This window comes from Mauremys reevesii, linkage group 3 (genome assembly GCF_016161935.1).
Source record: "Mauremys reevesii isolate NIE-2019 linkage group 3, ASM1616193v1, whole genome shotgun sequence".
In the NCBI taxonomy this organism is placed as follows: Eukaryota; Metazoa; Chordata; order Testudines; family Geoemydidae; genus Mauremys; species Mauremys reevesii.
In genome coordinates, this window is record NC_052625.1 from 167,801,226 (window position 1) to 167,829,164 (window position 27,939).

The window sequence follows — 27,939 nt, forward strand, 5'->3', positions numbered from 1 at the left end:
TGAAATATTGAATACAAATATACAAATAAAAATGGGGTATCAAACAGCAGAAAGGTAAATTGTTAAATCTAAACTACCTGAAAATGCATGTATAATAATAATTAATTACTGGAAGGCATGTCCTGTTAACTTGGTAATAACCATATACTGTAATAATACATTCCAAAACCAAAGGCCTTAGTTTTTCTATAAACATCTCTGCCATCCATCTTGAAGTTATTCAGCGCAGGGTAGACATTACTTCATAAACGGGCAGATTTTGCAGAGTATTATAATAATCAGAAAAACAACACAAAGAAAATAGAGTGAGAGAGAACCAGGTTATATAATATTTGCACCTCCATTAATGTAATTACGCTGCCTGCCAAAAAGGTGTCATACCTTATTATAACAGAAAAAGTATAACATTTGTATCCACTATAATACTGCAAAGTGTATCTAATACAGTGCTTCCATTTAATTAACTGCAAAGTGCCTTCTAACCATAAAACTATGCTAGTTAAAAATCATCTCAACCACATTCTTGAAATAAGGTCATATCTTAATAATGCAAAATATGAATCAATCAATGAATTAAACATCAGAACTAATATTGCCTATTAATCCTTAAAGAATTATTTAAACTTGACTCATCAGTGTGTTAGATTGGTTAACAATTTGTTCCAGCATAGTAGCTGATAATCTGTCCAATACCTGGGGGATTTTGTGGCTGTGGACTCCTATGAAATTCGGGGTCCTGCTTGCGTGCTTGTTTGTTTATTTATTTATTTATTTTGCTCGTTTTCATTAGTTCTTAATGTCTTAAATATAGTGGGTGAAATCCTGCCCCCATTGAAGTAAATGACAAAACTCTCATTGACTTCAGTAGACCCAGGATTTCATGCAAGTCATTTTGTGGTATTTGTACTAGGCTAGAATTCACATCGGTGATTTAGGTGCCTAACTACTCCTTTAAATTCAAGATTTAACTCCACTAGCATTCATAAAGCCCGTGCCCAGCTGCCACCTAACCTGCGGGTGCCTAAATTCCCTTCCATAAGGGGGGGGAGAGGGTAGCACCACCACATCTTCTTCACCCTTTTCTTTGTGAAGAAGGGCTGACCTGGCTTAAATGCTTAACTCCAGAAGAGGGTTCATGGCTGTGAATCCCAAGTGGAAGTAGGCACAACAGGCCACACTCCTCTCTTTGGTATTTCCTACTGCATAACTTAGGTGGCTTCCTGCTCAGTGTGCTCTTTCTTAAGCACCTAACTCTCCCTATACAATGCATGAGGAACTTGGGAGCCAAACTCTAGCTTCTGAATTCAGGTAGGTGGAGCGGTATGTTAAAGTTAGGCATTGTAACATCTAACTCCCCCTTGTGAAGTTAGCCAACTATCTTACAACAATACAGGTTTCAGAGGGGTAGCCATGTTAGTCTGTATCAGTAAAAATAATGAGGAGTTTTGGTGACACCTTAGAGACAAACACATTTATTTGGGCATAAGCTTTCGTGGGCTATAGTCCACTTCATCAGATGCATGGAGTGAAAAACACAGTAAGCAGGTATGAATATACAGCACATGAAAAGATGAGTCGCCTTACCAAGTGGCGGGATCAGTGCTAACGAGACAAATTCAATTAGGGTGGATGTGGCCCATTCCCAACAGTTGACTGTTGACAACAGCTGACAACTGTTGGGAATGGGCCACATCCACCATAGTTTTGAAATATTTTTGGAATTTAATACACCAGCTCCATACAGACCAACATAATATAGCATTTGAAAGCTTATTTTATGCAATGTTAGACGATGTATGATGTGGGGCTCTTCAGTGGTGACATAAGATGTATGAGAGGCGAAACAATGGTATCCAAAATGATAAAGTGTAATTTTCTGCACAGTTCCAGAAACAGTGCAACAGGATTCTGATTGGTTTTTACTGTTTAAGTTAATTTCAACACCATAATGTGGTGTTCATTGGTCAAAGCTACCAAACAACAATATATTACAAGAATTCTTACTGGTTTTTCATGGGAAAGCTTTTTTTTCCCCCTTAAATGTTTAAGCTGTTTAGCATGTGACAAAAATGGTGAATATTAGCATTTTGCAATATACTAACATAAAATGTTTTCACATTGCATAGTCTTAATTGTCAAGGTATCTCACAAGTGATGGTAATAGTTTTCTATATTTTCAATTGGAATTTATTGACCAGATCAGTCTCTCACTGAAGATTGCGCACCAATAGCAGTAAGTAATGTGCCCATAGTTTTTACTGCATAGTGGGCAGATATAAATGTATGTGAATTCCTAATGTAATGCTTCTCCATTTGTAAGCTTTTGTACGGGCAATGCAGCATCTAGTCTGCCTGGCAAAAGGTTTTTTTTTATTTATAATTGCCTATGCATGCAGTACTAGCCTTTGAAATATTCTAGAAACTAACTTTTTTATTCAGTGATACTTATGCATAGGTCAATATTAGTGCTAGAGGTGACAATACACAGCTTCATATTATGAATATACAAAGTTCTCAGAGAAAGAAGTGATCTAACAAAAAGTAATGAAGACAAAGTCCACAAACAAGATCTTGCCTCTGCACTGAAGTGGTCTCAAGAGCACATTACAGCTTTTACCGGTCATGTCATCAACAATATGACAAACCCATTTGCCCCTGAATCACATCCAGATATGCTTATCAACCTATTTACTTGACTGCAGGTAATACCAGATGTACAAGAGTCTCTGCTGAAAATAGAAGATGCTAGAGAAGAACAAATTGAGAGATTTGTAAGAGGTGCACTTGATTCTGATGGGACATGTAGCATCTTCAGTCCAGTCAGGAAATTTGGCATCAAACATTTGCTGACATGATCAGGAAGACCAAATTTAAATCTGCCAAGGGAGGGACAATCAGAGCAGCTATCAGTCCAGAATTTGTTTTCTGCACGCCCTGCCCTTAGCAAGATGTGGAGATGATGGTTTCAATTGCAACTGTTCTTAGTCACATAATAGGGCCTGTGTCTATGTCCCTCTTCCATGCTGATGGAACAATGAGAAGAACAGACAATGCTAAATTAGGGCATCAGCTGGAAGCTTAAGCTAAAAGAGTCCATGAGCTAAGAGCATATGATAAAGAAACAACAGTGTACATCAGAGATACCATTGCTGTAATACAAACGATGGCTGGTGACAAATTCAACGAGTTCAACATATGCTTTGAGCTTACCAAGAAATCCATTTTTATGTCTTGAAATAATACATAGTCATTAAACAAAGAGAAACAAATGCAGATATTTCAGTGGTCATTTTAACTTGTTGCTGGTGTCATTATTTATCCCCATTTCTATGGTAATAGCACCACTTAACACTTCCCCCTCATTCCTCATCATAAAGTAGGCATATTAAGCTTTCAAATGATGTATATGTGTGAGTGTGTAGAGAAGGTACATTAAGTCAATTACTTTGGTGGTGCCTTATGCTCATCTATATGGAGCTTATGGCTGTGGCTTGCAGATTTTCTTAATATCTTACTAAATGGTGTAGGTGTAATTTTTTTGTCCAGAGAGATAAGCTTAGGCAAGCATCAATGACCTCCTAGCAATATTTAACAGTAAGAAAATGTATTCTAATAACAAGATGGAATCTAATGAATCTAATTTTAAAACTGATGATTGTTAAATGCATATTTTAGTACATATATTGTATTGAGATTACTGATGTGTTATTTATAATCCATTTTAACAGAAAAACCACGGGAAGCTTGTTTTGACCCTGGAAACATAATGAATGGGACTAGAATTGGAACAGACTTCAAACTTGGGTCGACTATTACTTATCAGTGTGATTCTGGATATAAGATTATTGATCCTTCAACTATAACATGTGTGATTGGTGTTGATGGAAAACCAGCATGGAACAGAGTATTGCCATCTTGTAATGGTATGTATTATATGTGATACTGTTCCCCTTTTGTATAAAGTTAATGGATTCAGAGACTGGCTCTAAATCCTAGAGGTCATATTACTCTGCTTCCAAATGCGTACCCAATATAAAAACCCCTTAGATTATGATTTTTTTAATTTAAAATAATTATAATACAAATTGTTTTCTGTTAGTTTAATAATTCATGTATTGTTTAAAACTACTTAATCAGATTTTAGGTACAGAATCCACTACAAAACACTCAGTCTTTGCCAATAATTACTACACATTAGTATATATGAGATCCCACAACTTTCCTTATGTGTACTATGGAATAGATGGTTTTGTAATCTGTATAGCTGTCCACTGGGTGTTGCACTAGACAGAGACCATTTATTATTTTCAAATTAACAGCAACAACTGTCAAGCTCTAATTACATGGATTATCTCACTACTTCCTTGTGTTCCCCTTGTACTGTTTGTTGTATCCATCTATCGTCTGTTGCATTATTCTTAGATTGGAAGCCAGGGCCGGCTTCAGGGTTTTTGCCGCCCCAAGCAGTGCAAAAAAAAAAAAAAAGCCGCGATCACGATCTGCGGGAGCTCTACCACCACTGCTTCAGTCTTCGGCGGCAATTCAGTGGCAGGTCCTTCGCTCCGAGAGGGAGTGAGGGACTTGCCACCGAAGAGCCGGACGTGCTACCCCTTCCCCGTGGCCGCCCCAAGCACCTGCTTGCTGGGCTGGTGCCTGGAGCCGGCCCTGTTGGAAGCCCCCTGGGGACAGGGACCATCTTTTTGTTCATGGACTCCAAGGCCAGAAGGCACCATCTAGTACAGGGATTGGCCACCTTTAGCACATGGCCCGCCAGGGTAAGCACCCTGGTGGAATGGGACGGTTTCTTTACCTGCCACATCCACAGGTTCAGCCGATCATAGCTCCCACTGGCCACAGTTCACCACTCCAGGACAATGGGGGCTGCTGGAAGTGGCGGCCAGCACATCCCTCAGCCTGCGCCGCTTCTCACATAGGGCCAATAATCCTGGGCCTGCAGGACTCCACTAGAAACACACCTGCTTGATGATGATCCCCCTTATACAATTATATTTTGAGACCTACCCATTAGCCAATTTTTAATCCATTTGCTGTGTGCCATGTTAATGTTATGTTATCCTAGCTTTTATAATCAAAATGTCATGTAGTACCAAGTCAAACACCTTGTTATGTGTTTCTAGAGTGTTTAGCACAATGGAGTCCTAAATCATGACTGATACAAATTATTTATTTATTATTGGTAGTAGTAAAAGTAATAATAATAATACATGTTGTTTCCAGCTATTGGCTCTTGTTGTTTCTGTGAAATTAGTTGGTGATCTCTATCCTGTACATTTACACATTTGCCAAACCATTTATTCATTCTACTCTTTTACATATAAGGGTTTATACCATACTCATCCATAGTTTGTGCCTCTTTGTTACCTTTCTCTGCAATGCTGTATTGTGCTATTCTGAACTGGTGCTGAATCAGTAACCAACAATTGAAATGTTTTATATCCAGTTATTACCCTACTAACATCAAGTTGCCTTAATTTTCAATGTTTATTTTAATTGTGATGTTTCCCATATACAAAGGTGGATTTTGCTAAGTGCTTTTTACCTGCACTGCCGCCACTGTGATGGACTTAGACACCATTTTTAATGTAATGTTATACAATATAGACATCATGTCTGATTCTGGTTCTTTTCAATATCTTCATCAATGATTTAGATAATGGCCTAGAGTGTACACTTATAAAGTTTGTGGATGATACCAAGCTGGGAAGGATTGCAAGTGCTTTAGAGCATTGGATTAAAATTCAAAATGATTTGGACAAACTGGAGAAATGGTCTGAAGTAAATAGGATGAAATTCATGAGGACAAATGCAAAGTACTCCACTTGGGAAGGAATGATCAGTTACACACAGATAGGACAAGAAGCAGTGGTCTTAAATTGCAGCCAGGGAAGTTTAAGAAGAAGATTAGGAAAAACTTCCTGATGAGATAGTTAAGCCATGTAATAAATTGCCTAGGGACGTTGTGGAATCTCCATCATAGGAGATTTTTAAGAGCAGATTAGACAAACACCTGTCAGGGATGGTCTACATAACATTTATTCCTGCCTTGAGTGCAGGGGACTGGACTAGAAGACCTCTTGAGGTCCCTTTCAGTCCTATGATTCTATTATTCTAATACCCCGTTCACTGATTTACAAAACGTAATATCACTTTAGAACTTTTCTTGAAAATTCACAAAGTACATTTATGGAAGACTGAATAGCTTGGGGTAACATGAAATATTTCATCTTAAGGTCCCTAGTTCCCTAACATAATTATGAAATAACCCAATTGTTTTTTCTTCTTGATGGCTGTTCAGTCACCTACCTGAAATGAGTGTGTGGTTTCACTCTAAATCCTAATGATGCTACAAATTTACCCTTTTTTGCACTTTTAAACAAAAAAACTGAGAATACCCACAAAGACTTAAAAACCTCCACCTGACAATCCTTTTTCAATCAGGTTGTGGTATATTGGTAGGGCAGTATGAAGAGGCTGCAGTCTATGCTGTACATATTGCCTGGAAAAATACAGGACTTCAGCCTGTATTTCATCAAAAGCTTGTTCGGTGAAAGACCAGGCATTTTCAAAGTGTTGTGCAGACCATTAACTACTTAGAGCTCACTGTGAATTTTCTATCCGAATGATTTTCAGTGGAAATGCAGTTTCTTCAAAATAGATTTTTTTTCCATTTTTTTTCCATTTTCTATCAAGAAAACCAAAACAAAATATTTTCAAAGAGAGGTCTCTGAATCAAAATATTTTGGTTTGTTGAACTGACCCAAAATATTTCACGTTGAGTCACTTTAACATTAAACTACATTTCCCTCTGGTGGCACATTGCCTAATGAGAGTTGAACTTTAGGCCCTCATTCCCTCTTTGGTTTGGGATACTTGGCTTGACTATATCTACCATGATGCAAAACAGCCTTCCCTTTGGCCATGTAGTAGTCACATGGCTGCAGGTTCATCATGGGAGATCGTGTGCTCTTATTGCCAAGAAGGCTAACGGCATTTTGGGCTGTATAAGTAGGGGCATTGCCAGCAGATCGAGGAACGTGCTCATTCCTCTCTATTCGACATTGGTGAAGCCTCATCTGGAGTACTGTGTCCAGTTTTGGGCCCCACACTACAAGAAGGGTGTGGAAAAATTGGAAAGAGTCCAGAGGAGGGCAACAAAAATGATTAGGGGGCTGGAGCATACGACTTATGAGGAGAGGGATTGTTTAGTCTGCGGAAGAGAAGAATGAGGGGGGATTTGATAGCTGCTTTCAACTACCTCAAAGGGGGTTCCAAAGAGGATGGACCTAGACTGTTCTCAGTGGTAGCAGATGACAAAACAAGGAGTAATGGTCTCAAGTTACACTGGGGGGAGGTTTAGGTTGGATATTAGGAAAAACGTTTTCACTAGGAGGGTGGTGAAGCACTAGAATAGGTTACCTAGGGAGGTGATGGAATCTCCTTCCTTAGAGGTTTTTATGGTCAGGCTTGACAAAGCCCTGTCTGGGATGATTTAGTTTGGGATTGGTCCTGCTTTGAGCAGGGGGTTGGACTAGATGACGTCCTGTGGTCCCTTCCAACCGTGATATTCTATGATTCTATGAGATATATTCTGGCCATTGAGCCTGGCCCATAAAGGAGAATGGGGGCATGATGTCTGGGACCTACAATTCCCATGAGACAATGCATCACAAAAGGAAAATGCAGTTTAATATTGAATTGACTCAGAAACAAAGCATTTGGGGCAGTTCAACAAACTGAAATAAAATAAACTGAAACAAAATACTCACATTCAGAAATAGAGAAATGTATTGATTGAAAATGCCAAAACTAAATATTTTCCCATTTTGAAACACTGTTTTTTTTTTAACATTTCATCCTGTGAAAAATTTTGATATTTCAGCTTTGTCCCAATTGGGACAAAAACAAATGTTAAAATATTGAAACTTCTTGTGGGATGTCAATTCGAGTTTTCACTCAGCTGTACATATGTTATAGAGAAAATAGACAGGGAGCTTTCTGTCTTGGAACACCACTGAACACCACATCGATGAAATTTATGTGTAGCAAATTCAAAACTGATAAAAGGAAATACTTTTTCCACCCAACAGCGCAAAATTAGACCGTGGAACTCCTTACCACAGGATGTCATTGAAGCCAAGTACTTAACAAGATTCAAAAAGGCTTTTATATGAATGATGAAAATATCTATCATTATAATAGCTAATTCTACAAAAGAATATTTAGGGCAAATAAAACCTCGTGCTTCATGGTTTAAACCAATCTCTAAGTACAAATGATTAGAATGAGACATTCCTACATCTTCCTACTGTGGTGTTTCTTACATTTTCCTCTCAAGCTTCTGGTGCTTTTGCTGGCAGAGACAAGATACTGGACTAAATGGACACTGGGTCTGATCCAGTGTGGCAATTCCTATGTTTCTGACTTATTGACTTTAATGGGAAGTTACGCACTGAATATCCCATGTGACAATGTCAAGATTTTTACCCTTTGATGTCTGCGGGCCTGATTCTACTCTCACTTACACTGTTTCTACACTCATTCAGTTCATAACTATTAATTTAGTTTAATGTTTCTTTATTGCTGTGCTCATGATGTGCTGCATGCTTTCTACACTTTCAAGGAGATAATTCTTTTTTAAGGACCTCACAGGGGAAATGGAACAAGAAATTTTAATATGAGCTAATTAGATTAATTGTAAGCAGCATGGCAGAACCGTGTCTTTAAGAGGGACTAAAATATGGACTTTATGGGGTCTTGTGTATAAGTTTGGGAGGCCTTAAAATGTGAAAATGCAAGGAAAGACCTTTCCTAAACATCCATGTTAGTGTCTAAGATTTGCTAGAGAAACTACCAATCAAACTCATATGTGAGTGTCTCACAATCTTTAATGCATCTATCCTCATGATACCTTGTGAAGTAAGGCAATTAGCCCCATTTTACTGATGGGAAGTTTATGCCCAGAGGCCCAGATCCTCAATGGTACTTAGGCATATAACTCCAATTGATTTCATTGAAAGTTAGACACCCAAATACTTTTGAGGATCTGGACTACATTGACTAAAGGACAAGTTTTTAAAGTTTCATAGATTTTTAAAGCCGGTAGGGCGCATTGTGATTATCTAGTCTGACTTACTCCATAGCATAGGCCAAATGATTTAACAGTACTAGTTCCTGTTTCAAGTCCAATGGCTTTTCTTAACTAGAGCATTTCTTTTCTTAAAAAAAAAATCGGATCTTGATTTTAAAATTTCCAATTTCTAGTCTGAATTTGTCTAGCTTCAACTTCTAGCCTTTTGGTTCTTGTTATACTTTTCTTTGTTCAATTTAAATTTTTGTTTCCCAGGTAAGTACTTATAGACTGTGATCAAGCCATCCCTTAATCTTCATTTTGATAAACAGCCTCAGGTCCTGAAGTCTCTCACTGTAAGTCATGCCTTCCAATCCTTTATTAAGTCTTGTAGCTCTTCTCTAAACTCTTTCAAATTTATCAATATCTTTCTTCAACTATGTACACCAGAACTGGACACAGTATTCTAGTAGGTTTCAGAGTAGCAGCTGTGTTAGTCTGTATCCGCAAAAGGAACAGGAGTACTTGTGGCACCTTATGGACTAACAAATTTATTTCAGCATTAGCTTTCGTGGGCTACAGCTCACTTCTTCAGATGCATAGAATGAAACACACAGACAGAAGATATTTATACATACAGAGAACATGAAAAGGTGGAAGTACGCATACCAACTGGAAGAGGCCAATCAATTGAGATGAGCTATCATCAGCAGGAGAAAAAAAACCTTTGAAGTGATAATTGAGATGACCCATAGAAGGTGTGAGGAGAACTTAACATAGGGAAATAGATTCAATTAGTGTAATGACCCAACCATTCCCAGTCTCTGTTTAAATCTAAGTTAATTGTATCTAATTTGCATATTAATTTGAGTTCAGCAGTCTCTCTTTGGAGTCTGTTTTTGAAGTTTTTTTGTTGCAAAATTGCCACCTTCAAGTCTGTCACTGAGTGGTTAGAGAGGTTGAAGTGTTCTCCCCCTGTTTTTTGAATGTTATGATTCCTGACGTCAGATTTGTGTCCATTTATTCTTTTGCATAGAGACTGTCCGGTTTAGCTATCACACCAGTGCCAAATATATCTCCTTCCTCCTACTAGACATTCCTCTGTTTATCAATCTAAATATTACATTAGCTCTTTGAGCCACAGCATTGCAGTGGGAGCTTATGTTAAGCTGATTATCCATCAGGACCCCAAGTCTTTTTCAAAATCACACTTCCATGATAAATGTCCCCCATCCTATATGTATGGAGTACTTTGTTTGTTCCTGGATGTATGACCTTACATTTAGGTGATTTCAATTGCATATTGTTAGGTATGTACATCTTATGAACTATCAATCAGGGACCTGTCCTTTTCATTATTTATTTATGTCCTCCATAATTTTAATGTCATCTGCAAACTTTATAAGTAATGATTTGGGTTTTTTTTCCAATCCATCGATAAAAATGTTAAATCACATTAGACTAAGAAATTATACTTCCAGGACCCCATTAGAAACACAGCCGTTCAATGATGATTCTCCATTCATAATTACATTTGGCCATTTTTGATTCCTTTAATGTGTGCCATGTTAATTTTGTATCATTCTGGTTTATTAAGAAAGATGTTGTGTGGTATTAAGACATATGCTATGCAGAGTCTAACTTTATTTTATCAATACTACTGCTTTTACAACTAAGTTGGTTATCACTGATGATATTACCCTCCTTTATTTTTTTTATTAATCGAGTCCCATACCAGCTATTTCATTATGTTGCCTTAGATTGATAGCAGCCTTACAGGCCTAAAGTTACACAGCTCATCCCATTTTCCCTTTTTAAATATTGGCACAATGTTAGTTTTCTCCTATTCTTCTGGAACTTGCCCAATGCCTCAAGGCTTATTGAATATCAGTATTAACAGTCTAGATAGCTCCTCATCCAGCTTTTTAAAAACTCAGGGATGCAACTTATCCGGACTTGCTGATTTAAAAATGTTTAACTTTAGTTTAATATCATTTTTAATTACTGTTGGAATGGAAAGTATTTAGTCATCCTCATACATTGTCGGCTTTCCCCAAATACAGAACAGGTTTGAGCATTGGCCTACTAAACCCAGGGTTGTGAGTTCAATCCTTGAGGGGGCCGTTTAGGGAGCTGGGGTAACAGTCTGTCTGGGGATTGGTCCTGCTTTGAGCAGGGGGCTGGACTAGATGACCTCCTGAGGTCCCTGCTATTCTGTGGTAGACTGGTGCTCCCTTTTCTGCATTATTATTGACAATTCCATTACATCCATCTACCAATGGACCATTAAAATTACTTTTGTTCTTAATATACTTAAAACTATTATTTTTATTATCTTTAACTCTGCTGACCATAGCTTTTTCCTTGTGTCATTTTGCTTCCCTGATCAATTTTCTGCATATTCTAGCTTCTGATTTATCATCATCTCTATCAACTTCCAATGTTTTCCCCTTTGTTATATATTATTTTTATTTGCTATTAGCTGTTTTCACTACCTATTCTCCACCCAAATTACCTTTTTTAACCAGTGAAACTCTTCTTGACTTTGGGGTTGTAGCTTTTGGGGATCTAGTATACAAGTCTTAATCAGTTCCCAATGATCATTCACACTTTTCTGTTTAAATTCTTTCTCCCAGGCTATTAGGATCATAATTGTTTTTTAACTTTCTGAAATTAGCCCCTTTAAAGTACATATATACTGGTTTGGACCTCACTCTGTTTGTAAAGACCAAATATAATCAAGTCATGATCATATGCATAAGCAACCGCTAATTTTTAGTTCACAGATAAATTCCTCTTTATCTTTCACAATTAGGTCCAGGGCTGGCTCTAGGCATCAGCATTCCAACCATATGCTTGAGGCGGCCCTTTTCAAGGGGTGGCATTCTGGCCCTTTGGGGCAGCAGTTTTCACACCAGCTTTTTTTTCTTTTTTTTTTTGCTTCGGCAGCGGCACTCCACACACACACACACACACACACACACACACACACACACACACACACACATGCTTTTTTTTTCTTTCCTTGGGGGCAAAACCTGGAGCCGGCCCTGATGAGGTCTGATATAGAATTCCTCTGTGCTGGTTCAACCAAATAAGATAGGTAGTTGTCATATATATATATATATATATATATATATATATATATATATATATATATATATATATATATATGACAACTTCCTAACTTATTGCATTGAACTATATATATATAGTTTCATTTATATATATTATATATATATAAAAATTCTAAGGACATTTTAGTACTGGCAGCGTGAGACCTCCAGCATATGTCACTCACCCTGAATTCCCCCATGATAGTGCAGCTTTTTCCCTATGCAGAGTGTGTGTGTGTGCGTGCAATGATCCAGTCATCCTGTTCTCCAATGTGATTTGATAATCTGTGGTATATACCAACAAGTACCCCATCTTGTGTTTTATGTATTATAACATTAAACCATAAGCATTCAAGATAAATTACTTTGAAACGGTCAGTGACTTGGAAATATATAATACCATTTTGGACGTAGAGTGCCACTCCTTATCCCCTTTTAACTGTTTGAACCTTCCAAAATAGGTTACAGCCAGTGATTTTAACATTCCAGTCATGCAAAACATTCCACCAGGTTTCAGTAATAGTGAGTAGGTCAAATTTATGTTCATAAATGAATAATTGGATTTCCTCTCATTTGCTTGCCATGATCCTAGGATTCGTTTAAATAGGCAATCAAATAATTTCTTCTCTTCAAATCCATTGATGCCTTTGTGTAAGAGGGTTTTATGTGTCACAGCTAATCGTCAATAGGAGCCTTTACCCAGTGTCATTTGGCACTGGCCACTGTGAGTTTCAACTGCCTGGGTTCTTAACCACTGATATGTGGTGCCTTCACCTGCTTACGTTCTGAACCCTACCTTACTTCCCTATGTGGTTTCAACTATCCCAATCCAGTACTTATCCCTATGGCTAGCCTTATAACTTGTACATATAGGCTTCTGGCACCTCTGTAATGGATGAACTGACAATCAAGGTACAGATTATGAAATATAGCGGAAGCATAGAAAGGAAGGGCAAGATTGATTTGGAGTGGGTACATCAGTAACACCATACAACCAGCAAGTAACACCCCCAGGACAGATTTTCTTGGATTCATGTGTCCAGTTTATTCCAACTAGTGAGCTCTATAACTTGGAGGCTCCCACATATCTTGAAGCGTTGGTGCAGACCTGAAGTGCTTAAGTGTGGCAAGGTGATGAGAGTGCCGATTTGCCCAGGGGACTAACCTCTTTGCAGAACAATAAATTTTAACTCACAATGTAGGACCCTCCTCAGTGTTTTCTAAGTCCAGTTGCTCTCTTCCAGAGTGGTTTGGCAAACTCCTTTTAAGGGAAAAGAGTCAAACCCTCAGGCAAGGAGAGACAGTCAGGAGATCATTCATGCTCCCTCAGGCAGGAAGAGACAGGGAATCCCCCTCACCCTTAAGCAGGGCTGTAGACGGGAGGACTCACCCTGCGGCGCCTCCTGCTGGTGACTCCTGGGAATTAGCTCAGTTCCAGCTCTGGAGCGCCCTCTGCAGGCCGGTGATCCACCTGTCCTCTGGCCCACATGTCCCTTCCTGGACCCGGTGCCCTTTTACCTGAGGTGCTGCCCCCTGGCAGTAACCCCTTTCTCTCTGTGTCTCCCCTCCCTCTATCCCCACCTTGCCTCAGTATATGGCTACTGCCAGTCATTGTCTAGCCCCACACCCTGGGGCAGACTGCAGTATCAGCCTACTCATCACTGGCAAGGAGGGTTTGGACCTGCTGCCTTGGTCTACCCCTGGGCTGCCCTCTGCAACCCCCAGTACCTGTTGGCCCAATGCTAGGCCGCAGCCTGGGGCTTTCCAGGCTAGAGCTCCCCAGCTCCTCTGCCTTTCCTCAGCACTGCTTCACTCAGGTACCTTGTGTCTAGCTCCCTGCAGCCAGGCCCATCTCCCTCTATAGCTAGAGAGAGAGACTGGTGAGCTCCTGGCTCCCAGCCTCTTTATGCAGGCCAGCTGTGGCCTGATTGGGGCATGGCCCAGCTGCAGCCACTTCCCAATCAGCCCAGCTTAGTAGCTCCCAGCCACAACCATCCCCCAGGGCTGTTTTAAGCCCTTCAGGGCAGGAGCAGGGGTCCACCCTGCTACAAGGGCTGTCCCCTTTTCAACCCCTTCTGGTTGGCTTAGTCAGCCTTCCATCCCCTAGGGTATACCCAGTCACAAGGCTCAACTCCCACTTTTTTTTATTGGTGAGGTGAACATACTGCGGTCTTCTCAATCACTCATCTATCCGGCAATAAACTTGGCTCCATTTTCATCTGACCCATTAACTCAGGTGACACATTGATTGGGTTTTTTTGTTTGTTTGTTTGGTTGGTTGGTTTTTTGGACATCTCAAATTTGTATTAAATGAGTCTTTTTTGTTCCCTCTTTCACCCTGCCCTTTTGTTGTTAGTTTAATATCCTCCTGTCCCATAGAGGATTGGTTCCCCTTCTACTGAGACAAAGGCCATCCAAACTGTGCATTCCCTTCTCCTGATATAAGGTTGACCAATGTTCCAAAAAAGCCCAAATTGTATACCTTACACCACTTACCCAGCCATCAGTTTATTTCCAGATTCTTCTGCCTTTTTTCTTCCTTTTCTCATAGGACAGGAAGGCTCTCCAAAAGGATCACTTTGATAATCTTAGGCTTTAACATTCTTCTGAGTTCCCTAAAGTCATTTATTAGTAAGGTATCCTGTGAAGTGGGATCATTAGTGTAGATATCTACAATGATCAGTGGATCTGTGTCCACCAACTTCAGAAGCCTATCCAATTTCAGCTACTCATCTGTCATTCAGCACCCTTCTGAGATTTCTGATGTCATCTCTAACCTGTGAAGTATCATGTGAAGCCCTATCATGAGTGCTGATATCCACCATCACTAGCAGATCTTTGCCTGCTGATTTCAGAACCCAATCTGACCTTATTCACTCATGTTGTTTCAAGTTGGCTCTGGGAAGAGCACTGCCATCTCCTTGTCTGCTTGTCCTTTGCAGAACGTTCTTACTTTCCATTCATCTTAGTATAGAATCTCATACAAGATAGCCTGTCTCACTTGGATGGTTGGAGATCTCTTGTGTGCAGGCTTGATTGTTTTATCGGTTGGGATGAGTAGCCATCCTCAGATATGTCCTGTGCACCTCTGCATTGCATTGCACCAGCTGGATCCTCAGAGATATTTTCTGCAATTTCAATGCTGAGAACATGGTAATGATTGGATAATTCTAACTATGTGGAATTTTCAAAAACTATATTGTGGGAGTTAGGTGCTTAAGTGCTTTTGCAAATCCTTCCAGATGATTGTCTACATCTTCAGTAACCTAAGTACCTTTTTAAACTCCATGCCTAAGTTACTTGCCAAAGGTCATGCAGGAAATATGTCACAGCAGCGAGCTGAACATAGATTTTCCAAATTCCAGTTAATGCTTTAACCAGTGGATGGTATTTCTTCTCTACAATTAAATCATTTAACTACTACTGACTTTTAGTAGCTTTTAAATTTTTCTCAAAGCCTCTGTCTATCTTATAGCACTTCTTGTGGAATCTGGCTTTCTTACAGTGATCACTTGACAGTCACACATAATAGTAACAATTTGCATAATATTATAGTCAGATAAAATCTCTGTACACATTTTATTGGAGTTGAAAATATAGAACATTTTCTCAGAGCTAGCAAGAGAAAATGGTTTAATTGTGTAATGCAACATTTTTTTAAAGGCTGCAGATTGTTGATTGTATTGTAACAGAAGGTTAAAATGAGCTACTGTATATGTCTTTTTACATAAAATAATAATTACATCCTGTTAAAACACTGTAATAGATAAAATTTCAATATGAATTTTTATTTCATATTAGACTGTTGTTAGCAAACTTTAAAAGCTCATGTAATAAAATTTGTCATGAAGCAATAATGAATTCAATGGAACAATTTATCTGATAACTTGTTAAATTCAGATTTTGATCCATCACAGTCTGATTTTTTTTTTCTCTTGACATCTTAGCTTGATAGTTTTCAGGTCCAAGTTAAGTGAATTGCAGCAGTTTCATTTTAAATGTAAAAAGAACAAATTCTGTTATTTATTGGACAAGATCTTAGCTGCAAGAAAGTCTTAAGTTTAATAGCAGATGCTGGAAATGGATGTCACTTTTCTTGAGCCATCAGGGCCTATCCTCAGATTGAAAAAAAAAATCTGGATTAACAAGCAGGAAAGAAAATGAGTTTCACTTTCAGCTCTGCTCTAAATTTGGTATGACTGGCAATGATTTTATATGGCCATGTTTAACTGGAATCTTGTAAAGATGTGTGTATATACCAGTTAGCGGTGTGTGTGTGTGTGTGTACCCCTAACTGGTATATTTTGTGTGCTCTATATTTATTTTTATTTTAAACAACCTCTGGTTAAGTGGAACAATGTTTGGGTTTTTTTTTTCCCATATGGGAAGGGATTAAAAAAAATGTTCTACTTAACCTGAGGTTGTTTAAAAGTAAAATACATATAAGGCACACAAAAGTAATGTTTATTATATGGCTTTGTTTTATGATGTGATTGTATACAGTCTGTAGCTAGTATATGATACTATACTATCAATGATACTTTTAACTTTGTGTGAAGTTTGGCCAGTACCATAGGCCACTTGAAGACTGCTTTAGATAGCCACATATCTGTTCTAGTCCTGTTATAGTCAACTGAAAACTGAGATAAATGTGGCAACTCAAATTGCCAAGAAGAATATTTTTAAAAAATCATTTATTTAAAACACCAAGTTTAAAACTCGTAAATTCCACTGCTGAAAAATGCTGTCTTCTCCCGGTTGTTCTACACACTACCTTGCTGATAGTATCTCTTTTGATGGCTCCACTTCAGGATTTTATCTTCATTCCTCTCTTCTTCCCCTTGTAAACGTTCTCTGTAACCACATTTTAATCCATTGTTTCTTTGAACTCTGTGTGCAGATAATGTGAAAGATTGGAGGTATGTCCGTGTCAAATTGTGAACTCAATTTTGTTTGGTGAACACCATTTTGATTATAACTATCCCTGAAACTTTCACTTTGCAATGTAACCTCCATCTTATCTTAAGATATCCAGGTCGTGTTGAAAACCAGTCAAATCCACACAAGGTTACTCTACTCTAGACATACCACTCATGCTAGGGTGAGGGACATCTCAAAGAGGGCTAAAAATGGGAGAGCCATCAATGGCCATTGATTTGGAATGTCTCAGTGATGAAGCCAATCCTTTGAAGCAATGGACTCTCTACACACTAGCCAACTGGAGCAGGGAGCTGGAGCTTTGAATGGCAGAGATAGCACAGAGACTGTTAGAGACTTTTTAAACAGGGGGCCATTTCATAGCCCCATGTAAGCAGACTGAATGGAGATATGAGAAGGCAGGAGAGACTCTGCATCAACTAAGGATGTTGACCAGGACTCTCAGGCGGGGTGAGCTCTGACCTTGGGGTTCATTCAGGACTGTTCTACAGTCCCCACCCACTCTGATGTGTAACTCTGTTATGCTTTTTTTTTTTTTTTTTTTTTTTGAGTAAAGTTTTTGAGATTAAGAAATCCTTTATTAAGCCTGTGTTCCTGGCTTTACTACCACATTGTCTCTGGTATACTCTAAGCATTTGGGGGCATGGGAGAGCTGTGATATTGATTGGATCTAGGTGGCTGGACTGTGGGATCCCTCTGCCCAAGGAAGGGATCAGACAGTGGGTCTGTATGTAGGAGTGTGCTTGAAAGATCCACAGCTAGGAATAGTGATTAGTCACTACCCACACCCAAGGGGCTTGGAAGCATATGGGACTCAGTGATTGTATCAACTGTAACAGACTGGAGTCTGTTCAGAGAGCAGGATTGGTCCAGGTTGTAACATATTATCCTCTTTACACCAAACCTATTTTAGGATAGATGGATCCTTTACCTTACTACAGCTCAGACTATTATCGATTCACAGGGTATTTCATACCCTCATTACTTGTAACTGCCTTCTCTGATTTCCCTTCCATTCTGTTTTAAACTTTTCAAAATGACACCTTTCTTAGATTCTCTGGGAAATTAGTAACTATAGGGGTTGGTTAGTTGAACTTCACCATTCCTAACTTCTTAGGGCATTTCTTCACTAGCAATGCTAAAGCGCTGCCACAGCAGTGCTTTAACATGGCTGTGTAGTCACGGCACCAGCGTCAGGAGAGAGCTCTCCCAGAGCTGTAAAAAAAAAAAAACCCCAAACCCACCCCCATGAGGGGAATAGCTACCAGCACTGGTGCACTGTCTACACTGCCACTGTACAGCGCTGAAACTTGCAGTGATGTGTGTGTGTGTGTGTGTGTGTGTGTGTGTGTGTGTGTGTGTGTGTGTGTGTGTGTTTTCACACCCCTGAGCAAGAAAGTTACAGTGCTGAAAAGTAGCAGTGTAGAAAAGGCCCAAGTCGTTTTTTAAGATACCACTTCATATATAATAGTTACAATGATGGAGTCCCATTCTTCTTGTAAATAGAGTAGTATCAGGTTGTTCCAGTTAGGAAGAGAAATTGAGGAGGGAGACAGGTATTTCTTTAGTGCAATCATGTTTATTTACAAAGAATGTACACAAAATTCTGTTTCCCAGAACACAGTAGAAATCAAACAATTGGAGGCAGTTTCCTTTTTTAGAATTTAAGTCTCTTTCTAGCCAGCACTCTGTCCATAAAGTTCTCTTTCTTAGCTTTTTCTCAAGGCCACAGCGCCAATGCTTCTCTTTCTGCATTTTTCTGCGTTTTTTTCTAGTTGTTTCGGACCCACACAGACAGAAAGTCATACACAGAGAGATGCAATGAAAGCAATCCCTAGCCCCTGTGTTTGCATTCTGTCTGATCTTTGGGTGGTGGTTTGATTGCTTCAGTTATCACTAAACATTAAGTTGTCCCCTCATTTAGCCTGAATAGAAAGTGACCAGCATGCCCAACAGCTTCAGTGAGATTTGTGATCTCCTATAGATCAAACACCAATATAATATTATGTTACAGACAGACCTTGCTTAATGTATAAGTAAAGACAAACTAGTGATGATATTGAATTAATAGTTATCCACTGAATAATTTGTTTCTGAATATGTATTAAGATCATAAAGAAAATAGGACTGCAAGGGAGCCCCTAGGTCATCGACCCACTCCCCTGCTATCACAGGCAACCACATCGCATAATCTCTTTTATAAATTTATTTAGCTCCATCCTAAATTCCAGTTAGGTTTCTTGCCCCCATTATCATCCATTAATGGTCAATCATTCTTCTCCTGTGGACAAAATTCTATAGGGGTAACCAAGAATTATTTACACATTTGCAGCCTTGCCTCATGCACAAAATTGGATTGGGTCTTGACCTATCACCTAATGGACGCCATCATACAGTTGGAAGATTTTTCTCTGATGACCAGTTTTTCTTGAGGAGGATGTTCGTGTAGCCTTTTTTTTTATTAATCTGACACAACATTTTGTAAGATATCTGGTATAATCAAATCTTCTGTATCACTTCAAAAAGTCCTTTTCCAACATTTAAATATGTTCTAATGTCATGGAACATATTACCTTTCTTATATCTGCTTAGCACTTTGAAATGTCTCATTTGACCCCTTTTTGAGGACCATGCAGCCCTGCCACTAGTCATTCCTCAGCTGATCAGAATTTTCTCCCATCTGTCCCACTTCCTTTTCTGGAAGGGGATTTGAGAAGCCTACACAATTCTCTCTGGATATGTGAAACTGCCTCATATGATTCCTTTTTCTTCTGTGACTGGATAATCTGTAGTTTTGTGGAGACTCCCCTATCGCTTCTGAATTTATAAGAGCGGGATTCTGGTCAATATTGGAATATTCAAAGAAGGAACAATTACCTGCCTGTAATTCTGCCTCTCTTAAGACATCATTGACAAGATTACTACTCACCCACATATCAACCTCCTGATTTAATCCTAAATGGAGAACAGGGTCTGGTCCAAGAGGTGAATATATCTGGACCACTTGGCAATAATGACCAAAATATAATTAAATTTAACATCCCTGTGGTGGGGGAAACACCGCAGCAGCCCAGTCCAGTAGTATTTAATTTCAGAAAGGGGGGGACTACACAAAAATGAGGAGGTTAGTTAAACAGAAATTAAAAGGTACAGCGCCAAAAGTGAAATCCCTGCAAGATGCATGGAAATTTTTTAAAGACACCATAATAGAGGTTAACTTAAATGTACACCCCAAATTAAAAAGCATAGTAAGAGAACTAAAAAAGTGCCACCATGGTTAAAAATGAAGTAAAAGAAGCAGTGAGAGACAAAAAGGTGGAAGTTAAAAAGGAAAATAGAGGAAAAATAGAATGGAAAATAGAAGGAAGCATAAACTCTGGCAAATGAAGTGTGAAAATAGAATTAGGAGGGCCAAAAAAGAATTTGAAGAACAACTAGCCAAAGACTCAAAAAGTAATAGCAATTTGTTTTAACTACATCAGAATAGGGTTACCAGATTTTATAGGGACAGTCCTGATTTTTGGGTCTTTTTCTTATATAGGCTCCTATTACCCGCAACCCCTTGTCCCAATTTTTCACACTTGCTGTCTGGTCACCCTACATCAGAAGCAGGAAGCCTGCTAAACAACCAGTGAGACTACTGGACAATTGAGATGCTAAAGGAGAGCTCAAGGATGATAAGGCCATTGCAGAGAAACTAAATGAATTTATTCCAAGACTTATCAGAAATCTAAGACAGGGTACAGCAAAGTTGATAATGGTACATCCAGACAGGCCAAGACAGTTTTGTTTTTTGGATACAATGAACCTCTGATTTCAACGCTTAATCCTTCTGCCTCTCCAGTCTGACTTCATATTGAAGAAGAAAAGCCAAATTATCCACATGGATCGAACTTCCATACCCCTTACAGCATGGATTGACAACATTAGAGAAGAATTGCTTATCAGAAGTCCAAAATATAATTACTTATTAATAATAGAAAAGACTCCACCAGAGCTACATGCTCTGCTAAATGGATTTATTTCAGCTGCATTCTTTTCAGATGCAGATCCTAGACATACTGAATTATATATTAAAATTAAAAATATTTTGATTGTCTGTGAATTCTCTGAGGGTCATCAGCCACCTTAGCTAACCACTCTCCAATTCTGTAATGCTCAGTTTTCTCTCACCCATGGTCGTCAGATTCCTTAAGGGCCTTATCAGAGTCTGTCCCTGAATCAGACAACCTACTCCAATTTGGGTTCTAAATATTGTTCTAGTGGAATTGATGGGACCACTTTTTGAGCCTCTAGCAATGTTCTCTCCTTTGATTTGTTCATTAAAGTGGCATTTTGGGTAGCAATTACAGCCACTAGAAGTGTGGGTGAGATCTAGGCACTTAGGGCAGGGCCATTTTATGCCAAATTATACAAAGAAGGGTAACACTGAGACCTCTTCCCAAATTTCTACCCATAAATGTTTCTAATTTCCATCTTAACAGGTGATTGATCTCCCTATGTTCTTTCCAAATCCAAACTCTGATAAAAAGGAAACTAGGCTACACACTTTAGACATGCACAGAGCAGTCATTTTATCTATACAATAGTAGGCTCTTTTAGGGTATTCACCAGAATATTTGTTGCTTTTGCAGAAAGGATGAAGGTGCAATGCATTTCAACCCAGAGAATTTCTAATTGGATCACTAGCTGCATTAGGCTATGTTATTAATTAACTAAGGCTGACGTGCTGCGAAGAATGTAACCCTTTCCACCAGGGCCCAATCAGCTTCCATAGCTTCCTTGAGGAATGTGCCCATAGTCGAAATATGTAGGGCAGCTAGATGGAGTTTTATTATGTACCTTTGCACAGCATGGCTCCATTGTAGAAGCATCACAGTCAGATGCTTGTTTTGGCAGGGCTATCATAAATCAGTGAACCAAAATTGGTGTGTCAGAAACTAGGCCTAATTGGGTGACAAAATGACGAGAGGATGGACTGTTCCACCCACATTTCCCTTTGTGGGTCCTTAAAGAAAAATACTTTGGGGAGAATAATTGTCTACTGCAGCAAGATTCACTGTCCTGGGTGCCAGCCCCATCTCCTGGAATCCTGAGCCGTCGTCATCCTTATCCTGAGAGATATCTTGACCAGACTGGGCCAGAGAGAGGGACCAAGATTACATTGCCACCCCACAAGCTCCACAGGAATCCAAAATACTACCTGAGAGGAAACAGGATTAGACTTTAGCAGCAGCAACAGTTCCAGCCCATCTCAAGTAACTTCTCTTTTTCACAGAAGAACAATTATCAATATCTTTGAACCAGCTAAGAAATTGTCAAACAAGGTTTTTTTTCCTGCTAAAAACTCTCTTCAGCTAAAGGGAGAGGGATGTTGTTAAAATGAAAGTCTTACTTAAAACTTTACATTTCAAATGCCAGTTTTCCTTCTTTCCTTTATTTTTAATAAAAGCTAAAGGGTTTTTAATGGTTTGTTTGTCATGGTACTAGGTAGCCTGAGGTCTCTGCATACCAACCCCCAAACCTTGTTTAACACTTTTTAATGTTGCATGGTATTTGGGTTATGGTAACACTTATGTATTCCATCAAAATTAATATAACATCCCCTGACTGAAACTTCCTGTTCCTTTTATCTTGGGAGTACCTGATAGAATGCAGGTGTGGCTCATCCTCTAATTGGGGCTGCCTTACCCCAGCTCTGCAACCCCCCTCACACTCACACACATGCTTAGAACCTCATGCACCCAAGAGCAAATTGTACAGTTCTTATTTCTTTTGTTGTCCTTTGGTGTTCTATTTTTCCAGTGGCTTTCCCGGCTCTCCTGTCATCTGACCCCATAGAGAGAGAAAATACTCTCTCGCCTGAGCTGTTTTCACCTCTGCCACTTGGAACTGAAGCCCTTCCCTCTCATCCACCAGAGTATCCACCTGCCATTCCAAACTCCACTTACCCATGGATAACTTGTCCCTTTTTTGTAGGTCCTGCTGTGCCTCCTCCATCAAAATGGCAAATCTCCTTAAACCCACTAAGGTCCTCTCTTACCAGCGCTGAATTAACTGATTTTTCAAGTGTAGGAGGTGCTGCCATAACTGCAGTATCAGTGTGTGCGCTCTTTTTACAAACACTGACCTCAGCCTTCCCTTCATTCTGGGTTCCCATGCTTTGGTCACATAATTCCAAGGTTGATCTCTTGTTGTCTTAGGGCCATTTTCTTGTACCCCACTCATTAGCAGGAGAGGTGCCCCACCTATTTCTCTCGCATCAGGCACAGGGGGCTGACTTACTTCCAAGAGCATACAAACAACAGCTCCCTCCTTTGACTCTCTTTCATCATCATTCATTCATTCATGCCCGTCACCTCAACCGGGGTATGGGCCGCCAACAACAGATCTCCATAGTCTTCTATCCTGGGCCATTCGCTCTAGCTGGTTCCAGGTATAGCCTTTCAGTCTCCTAGATCTTTCCCTTCTTAACAACCTTCTCTTTCTCTTTACCAAAATCCTGGACCTCATTAGGACAAGTTTTTAGCACGTCCTTTCTTCCCACATCTGAGATGCCTCTTAGAAGGTATCTTCGTCCTGCCTTGTCCCCATCTGACACATCTTGAATGCCACTTAGGGGACACCTTCTAATTGGCCGGTGGCGCCTTTTTTCCCCTTGTATAATTTTACAGTTCTTAAAGGGGCAGACCCTCCTAAAATGCCCCAGCTGTAAAAATTCAAAACACAGTAGCTGGCCCTTCCACCTCTGGACCACCCTGGGGGTACGTCTTCACTACCGGCTGTATCGGCGGGTAGCAATCGATTTCTCGGGGATCGATATATCGCGTCTCATCTAGACGTGATATATCGATTCCCGAACGCGCTCCTGTCGACTCCGGAACTCCACCAACGTGAACGGCGGTAGCGGAGTCGACATGGGGAGCCGCGGACGTCGATCCCGCGCCGTGAGGACGGTAGGTAACTCAATCTAAGATACTTCGACTTCAGCTACGCTATTCACGTAGCTGAAGTTGCGTATCTTAGATCGATCCCCCCCCCCCCACATTGTAGACCAGCCCTTTGAGTCATAAATGGCTATTAGATAGGATGGGTAAGAATGGTGTCCCTAGCCTCTGTTCGTCAGAGGATGGAGATGGATGGCAGGAGAGAGATCACTTGATCATTGCCTATTAGGTTCAGTCCCTCTGGGGCACCTGGCATTGGCCACTGTCAGTAGACAGATACTGGGCTAGATGGACCTTTGGTCTGACCCGGTACGGCCATTCTTATGTTCTTATATGGAGTGTCTCTTCCCAAAGCCTGCTTTGACTGCTCCCACTGCCAACTGGGGTACTCCACTCTCTTATGTCCAGACTTCCCATATTTAAAATACTGCTGGATCTTTCTCCCCCTTTCTCCCTGCCATAGCTGCTGGGTCCACTTCACCTTCTGCTGCTGCCACTGCAGCTTCTACTGCAGAAGCATAGGATTGCCTGGGTCCACTGCCGCTGCTCAGCCAACATATGAGCAGCTTCCTCCATTCCCTGCATATACCATGCCTTCAATTTTCATCCTTGATGAGAAGTGGTCTGCTGTGATCCTGCTGACTCTGCCGGTTGTAATACAGAGGCCACTTTCCAAGAGCCAGATACAGGCAGCTAAACATTATAAGTCCAGCTGTAACTTTAGAAGATGAGAAGTTTCAATCCATCAGTGGGCCTAGCAAGTTTATGTGACTGAGGTGAAACTGAAATATCATAGTGGCACAATACATGCCACTATAGTTAAAAATATGTAATAATCCCCATTATAACCGTCAACTTTCAGAATGTTAATTCACCCATAAAACTGTCTTCCATTTTTAAAAGTTGAAAATGTCTGTTCATGTGATGGTCTGGAATGTCACTTGTATACCTAGCTGAAAACAAATCAATTCAGTAGTTTTGGAGTGTTAAGAATACTAAACCCCAAAATGTGTTTTTGTACCTTCCAAAATAAAAACAGGATTTTAATAACATTTTGTAGCACGATGAATCTATAATATGAACCTATTTGTACTTTGGCTTCTGAAAAAATCTCCCATATAGACCATGTCATGATTTATCAGTTCAGTGATCAGCAAATAAAACACATCCTAAGTAGGTCTTTCATTGTAGACTGTGGATTATATAATGATGTAAATAATTATATGTTTAGAAGATAAGTCTTTAATGGCTTCATTAAGGGCTATCAAGTAAATAATGAGCTATAAAAATGACTACTTTTTACTAATCATATCAGAAAAGACCTAATGTCTGTTTTTAACTATTATGCACTTATATGTGTTTGATTCCCCCTACCCTTTTTCCCTTTAAAATATTACCATAAAAATAAATTAAACAGGAATGAATGTACTTAATTAGCATAGCAGACTTGCACAACAAATTACATTATTTACAGTGATTCACAGGATTCATTAGACCACAGTCCTCAAGGGCATGGCTACACTTGCAGATGTAGAGCACTGTGAGTTAAACCCACCTTCGCAGAGTGCAGTAGGGAAAGCGCTGCAGTCTGTCCACGCTGACAGCTGCTTGTGCACTGGCGTGGCCACATTTGCGGTACTTGCAGCAGCATTGGGAGCAGTGCATTATGGGCAGCTATCCCAGCATGCAAGTGACTGCAACGTGCTTTTCAAATGGGGTTGGGGTGGGGTGGAGTGTGAGAAGGAGTGTGTTGTGGTGGGAGAAAGAGTGGGTTGGGGGGGGCTGAGAGCATGTCAGCATTCTGTCTTGTAAGTTCAGACAGCAGCAGACCCCTCTCCCCGCCGCCCGCCCGCCTCTCTCTCTCAGACACAGCATTCTACACTTATCTGTCTCAGAGCAGATAAGCAGCTGGCTTCAGAAACGGAGCTTTCAAATGGCATAGCCGCATTCCTACAGCGAGTTCAAAACAAGTCACTTGACTTAAGGGGATTATGGGATATTTCCGGAGGCTGATCAGAGCACAGTAATGCAACACCTCATCCACACTGGCACTGCGGCACTCCAGCAGGGGCGCAGCAAACATTATTCCACTTGCCGAGGTGGAGTACCAGCAGTGCTGTAGCCATGGAATCAGAGCACTCTACGTGCCTTGCCAGTGTGGATGGGGAGTGAGCTAGTGCGCCAGGGACTGCTTTAATGCTCTGTAACTCACAAGTGTAGCCAAGCCCTTAGGTTCATTCCTTCTGTTCTTGAAGCTTTAAAATACCTGTTTTAGTTTTAAAGTGCTTGCCTTGGATGGTGTTTTAAAAGAAACTCAGCGTTTTAAAAGTTTCACATGTGGCTGCAGGAAACTTGACAATCAGGAATGATTCTGAAATCTGGGTTGAAATCACTATGCTACTCTTACCAACCAGCCCATCTTTTGTGTGATCCTTCTAAGTTTCATGGGGTAAATAGTCTCCAGCAAGCAAGCTTGACAGGAGACCACAAAAGCAATCCAAAGTGTATTGTCTGGGTACACCGCAAGAAGGACAGGAGACTTGTTATGGGTTTTAATCAGGCTGCAACTTTATTATATAGATGTCTGGGACTACACACTATAAAGTGTATAGTGCAGGCAAACCCATGCTTATTCAAATCAATTCTCTGGGGCTTCCACCAGCCCTACTTTGTTTCCATCCAGGTCCCTCAGTCGACCCATGGCTTGGACCTTACCATCCACCTCCCTTGTAAGAGGGTTAAGGAGGGCTATGAGAACAGGGTAGGGGAGGAGGGTTTGGCTCCCTGCCGTACCAATCATAGGAGTCCCCAACCCCTTCCCCTGTTCTGTTCCATTATCCAGTATCTCCTTTTAAGTCCTTTACCAGGCCATTTATCTGGTCACTGGCTGCCCTCCCTATGGAGTACCTGCACTGAACATCTGCCCAACCTTACAAAATAAGTTGTGACATATGGCCTAAAACCTTTTCTTCTCACCAGTAAAGGTCTCCCCTCACACCTGCTGTGGTGAAGGTGAAAAAACCACACTCCACTGAAGCCAATTTTGGTGGTGCGGGAAAAATTCCTTCCCAGCCCCCCATTTAAAAGGGGCAACTAGCGTAAAGCCCACAGCAAGTCCTAACGAAGACTGCCATTTGCCTCCACTAGTGGAGGGAGGGTGGGTGCTGGCTTCCTCGCTGCGTGGAGCAAAGAGACTTGCCCCAACCAGGTTTTGTACCTTTATGCACATTCCAGGGATGGGGGGTGAGTCACTGCTGCAAAGCTGATCACCGAGCACCTTTTTACAGCAGTTTCTTACCTCCTTCCTCATCTCTCCCCCGCTGCTCCATAAAGCAGAGTTGCCCTTCCTTGGATAAGCCCCAGACAAACTCTGCCCCACTTTAGTTGTGGTGCAGTCATTCTGGCCTCTCATCGCATTCCAATGTAATAACGTATTTTCATGACATGATAGAATACATTTGTATTCTAGACAGCTTGTTTAATATACTTTTGTAATTTGCATGGCATATTCAAGTTTTGCAGAATCTAAGATTTAATTTTTTAAAGAAGTGTCTGGCTTCTCATGGAGAAAACCTTGAAAATGTGAACCAAGTGTAAATAGTGTGTTGCTGTCAAGTATCATGGAGATAGCCGTGTTAGTCTGTATCCACAAAAACAACAGGGAGTACGGTGGCACCTTAAAGACTAACAGATTTATTTGGGCATAAGTTTTCATGGGTAAAAAACCCACTTCTTCAGATGCAACCCATGAAAGCTTATGCCCAAATAAATCTGTTAGTCTTTAAGGTGCCACCAGACTCCTTGTTTTAGTGCATTATTATCTTCTGAGTGTGAGGTGATCATGAAACAA

General features: G+C 40.2%; 1 protein-coding gene across 16 annotated transcripts in view; it reads left to right on the plus strand.

Annotated features, from left to right (window-relative positions):
* The window catches only part of CSMD1 (CUB and Sushi multiple domains 1), a 1,616,238-nt gene that overhangs the window by 1,274,604 nt on the left and 313,695 nt on the right, over positions 1–27,939 (plus strand). For all 16 annotated transcript variants that reach the window (XR_005595828.1, XM_039529053.1, XM_039529047.1 and 13 more), the window contains one exon: positions 3,729–3,923. Coding sequence is in view for 15 of the 16 variants with exons in the window: in XM_039529053.1 (XP_039384987.1) it covers positions 3,729–3,923 (195 nt within the window). In the remaining variant the exon portion in view is untranslated. The remainder of the gene's footprint in view (positions 1–3,728; positions 3,924–27,939) is intronic.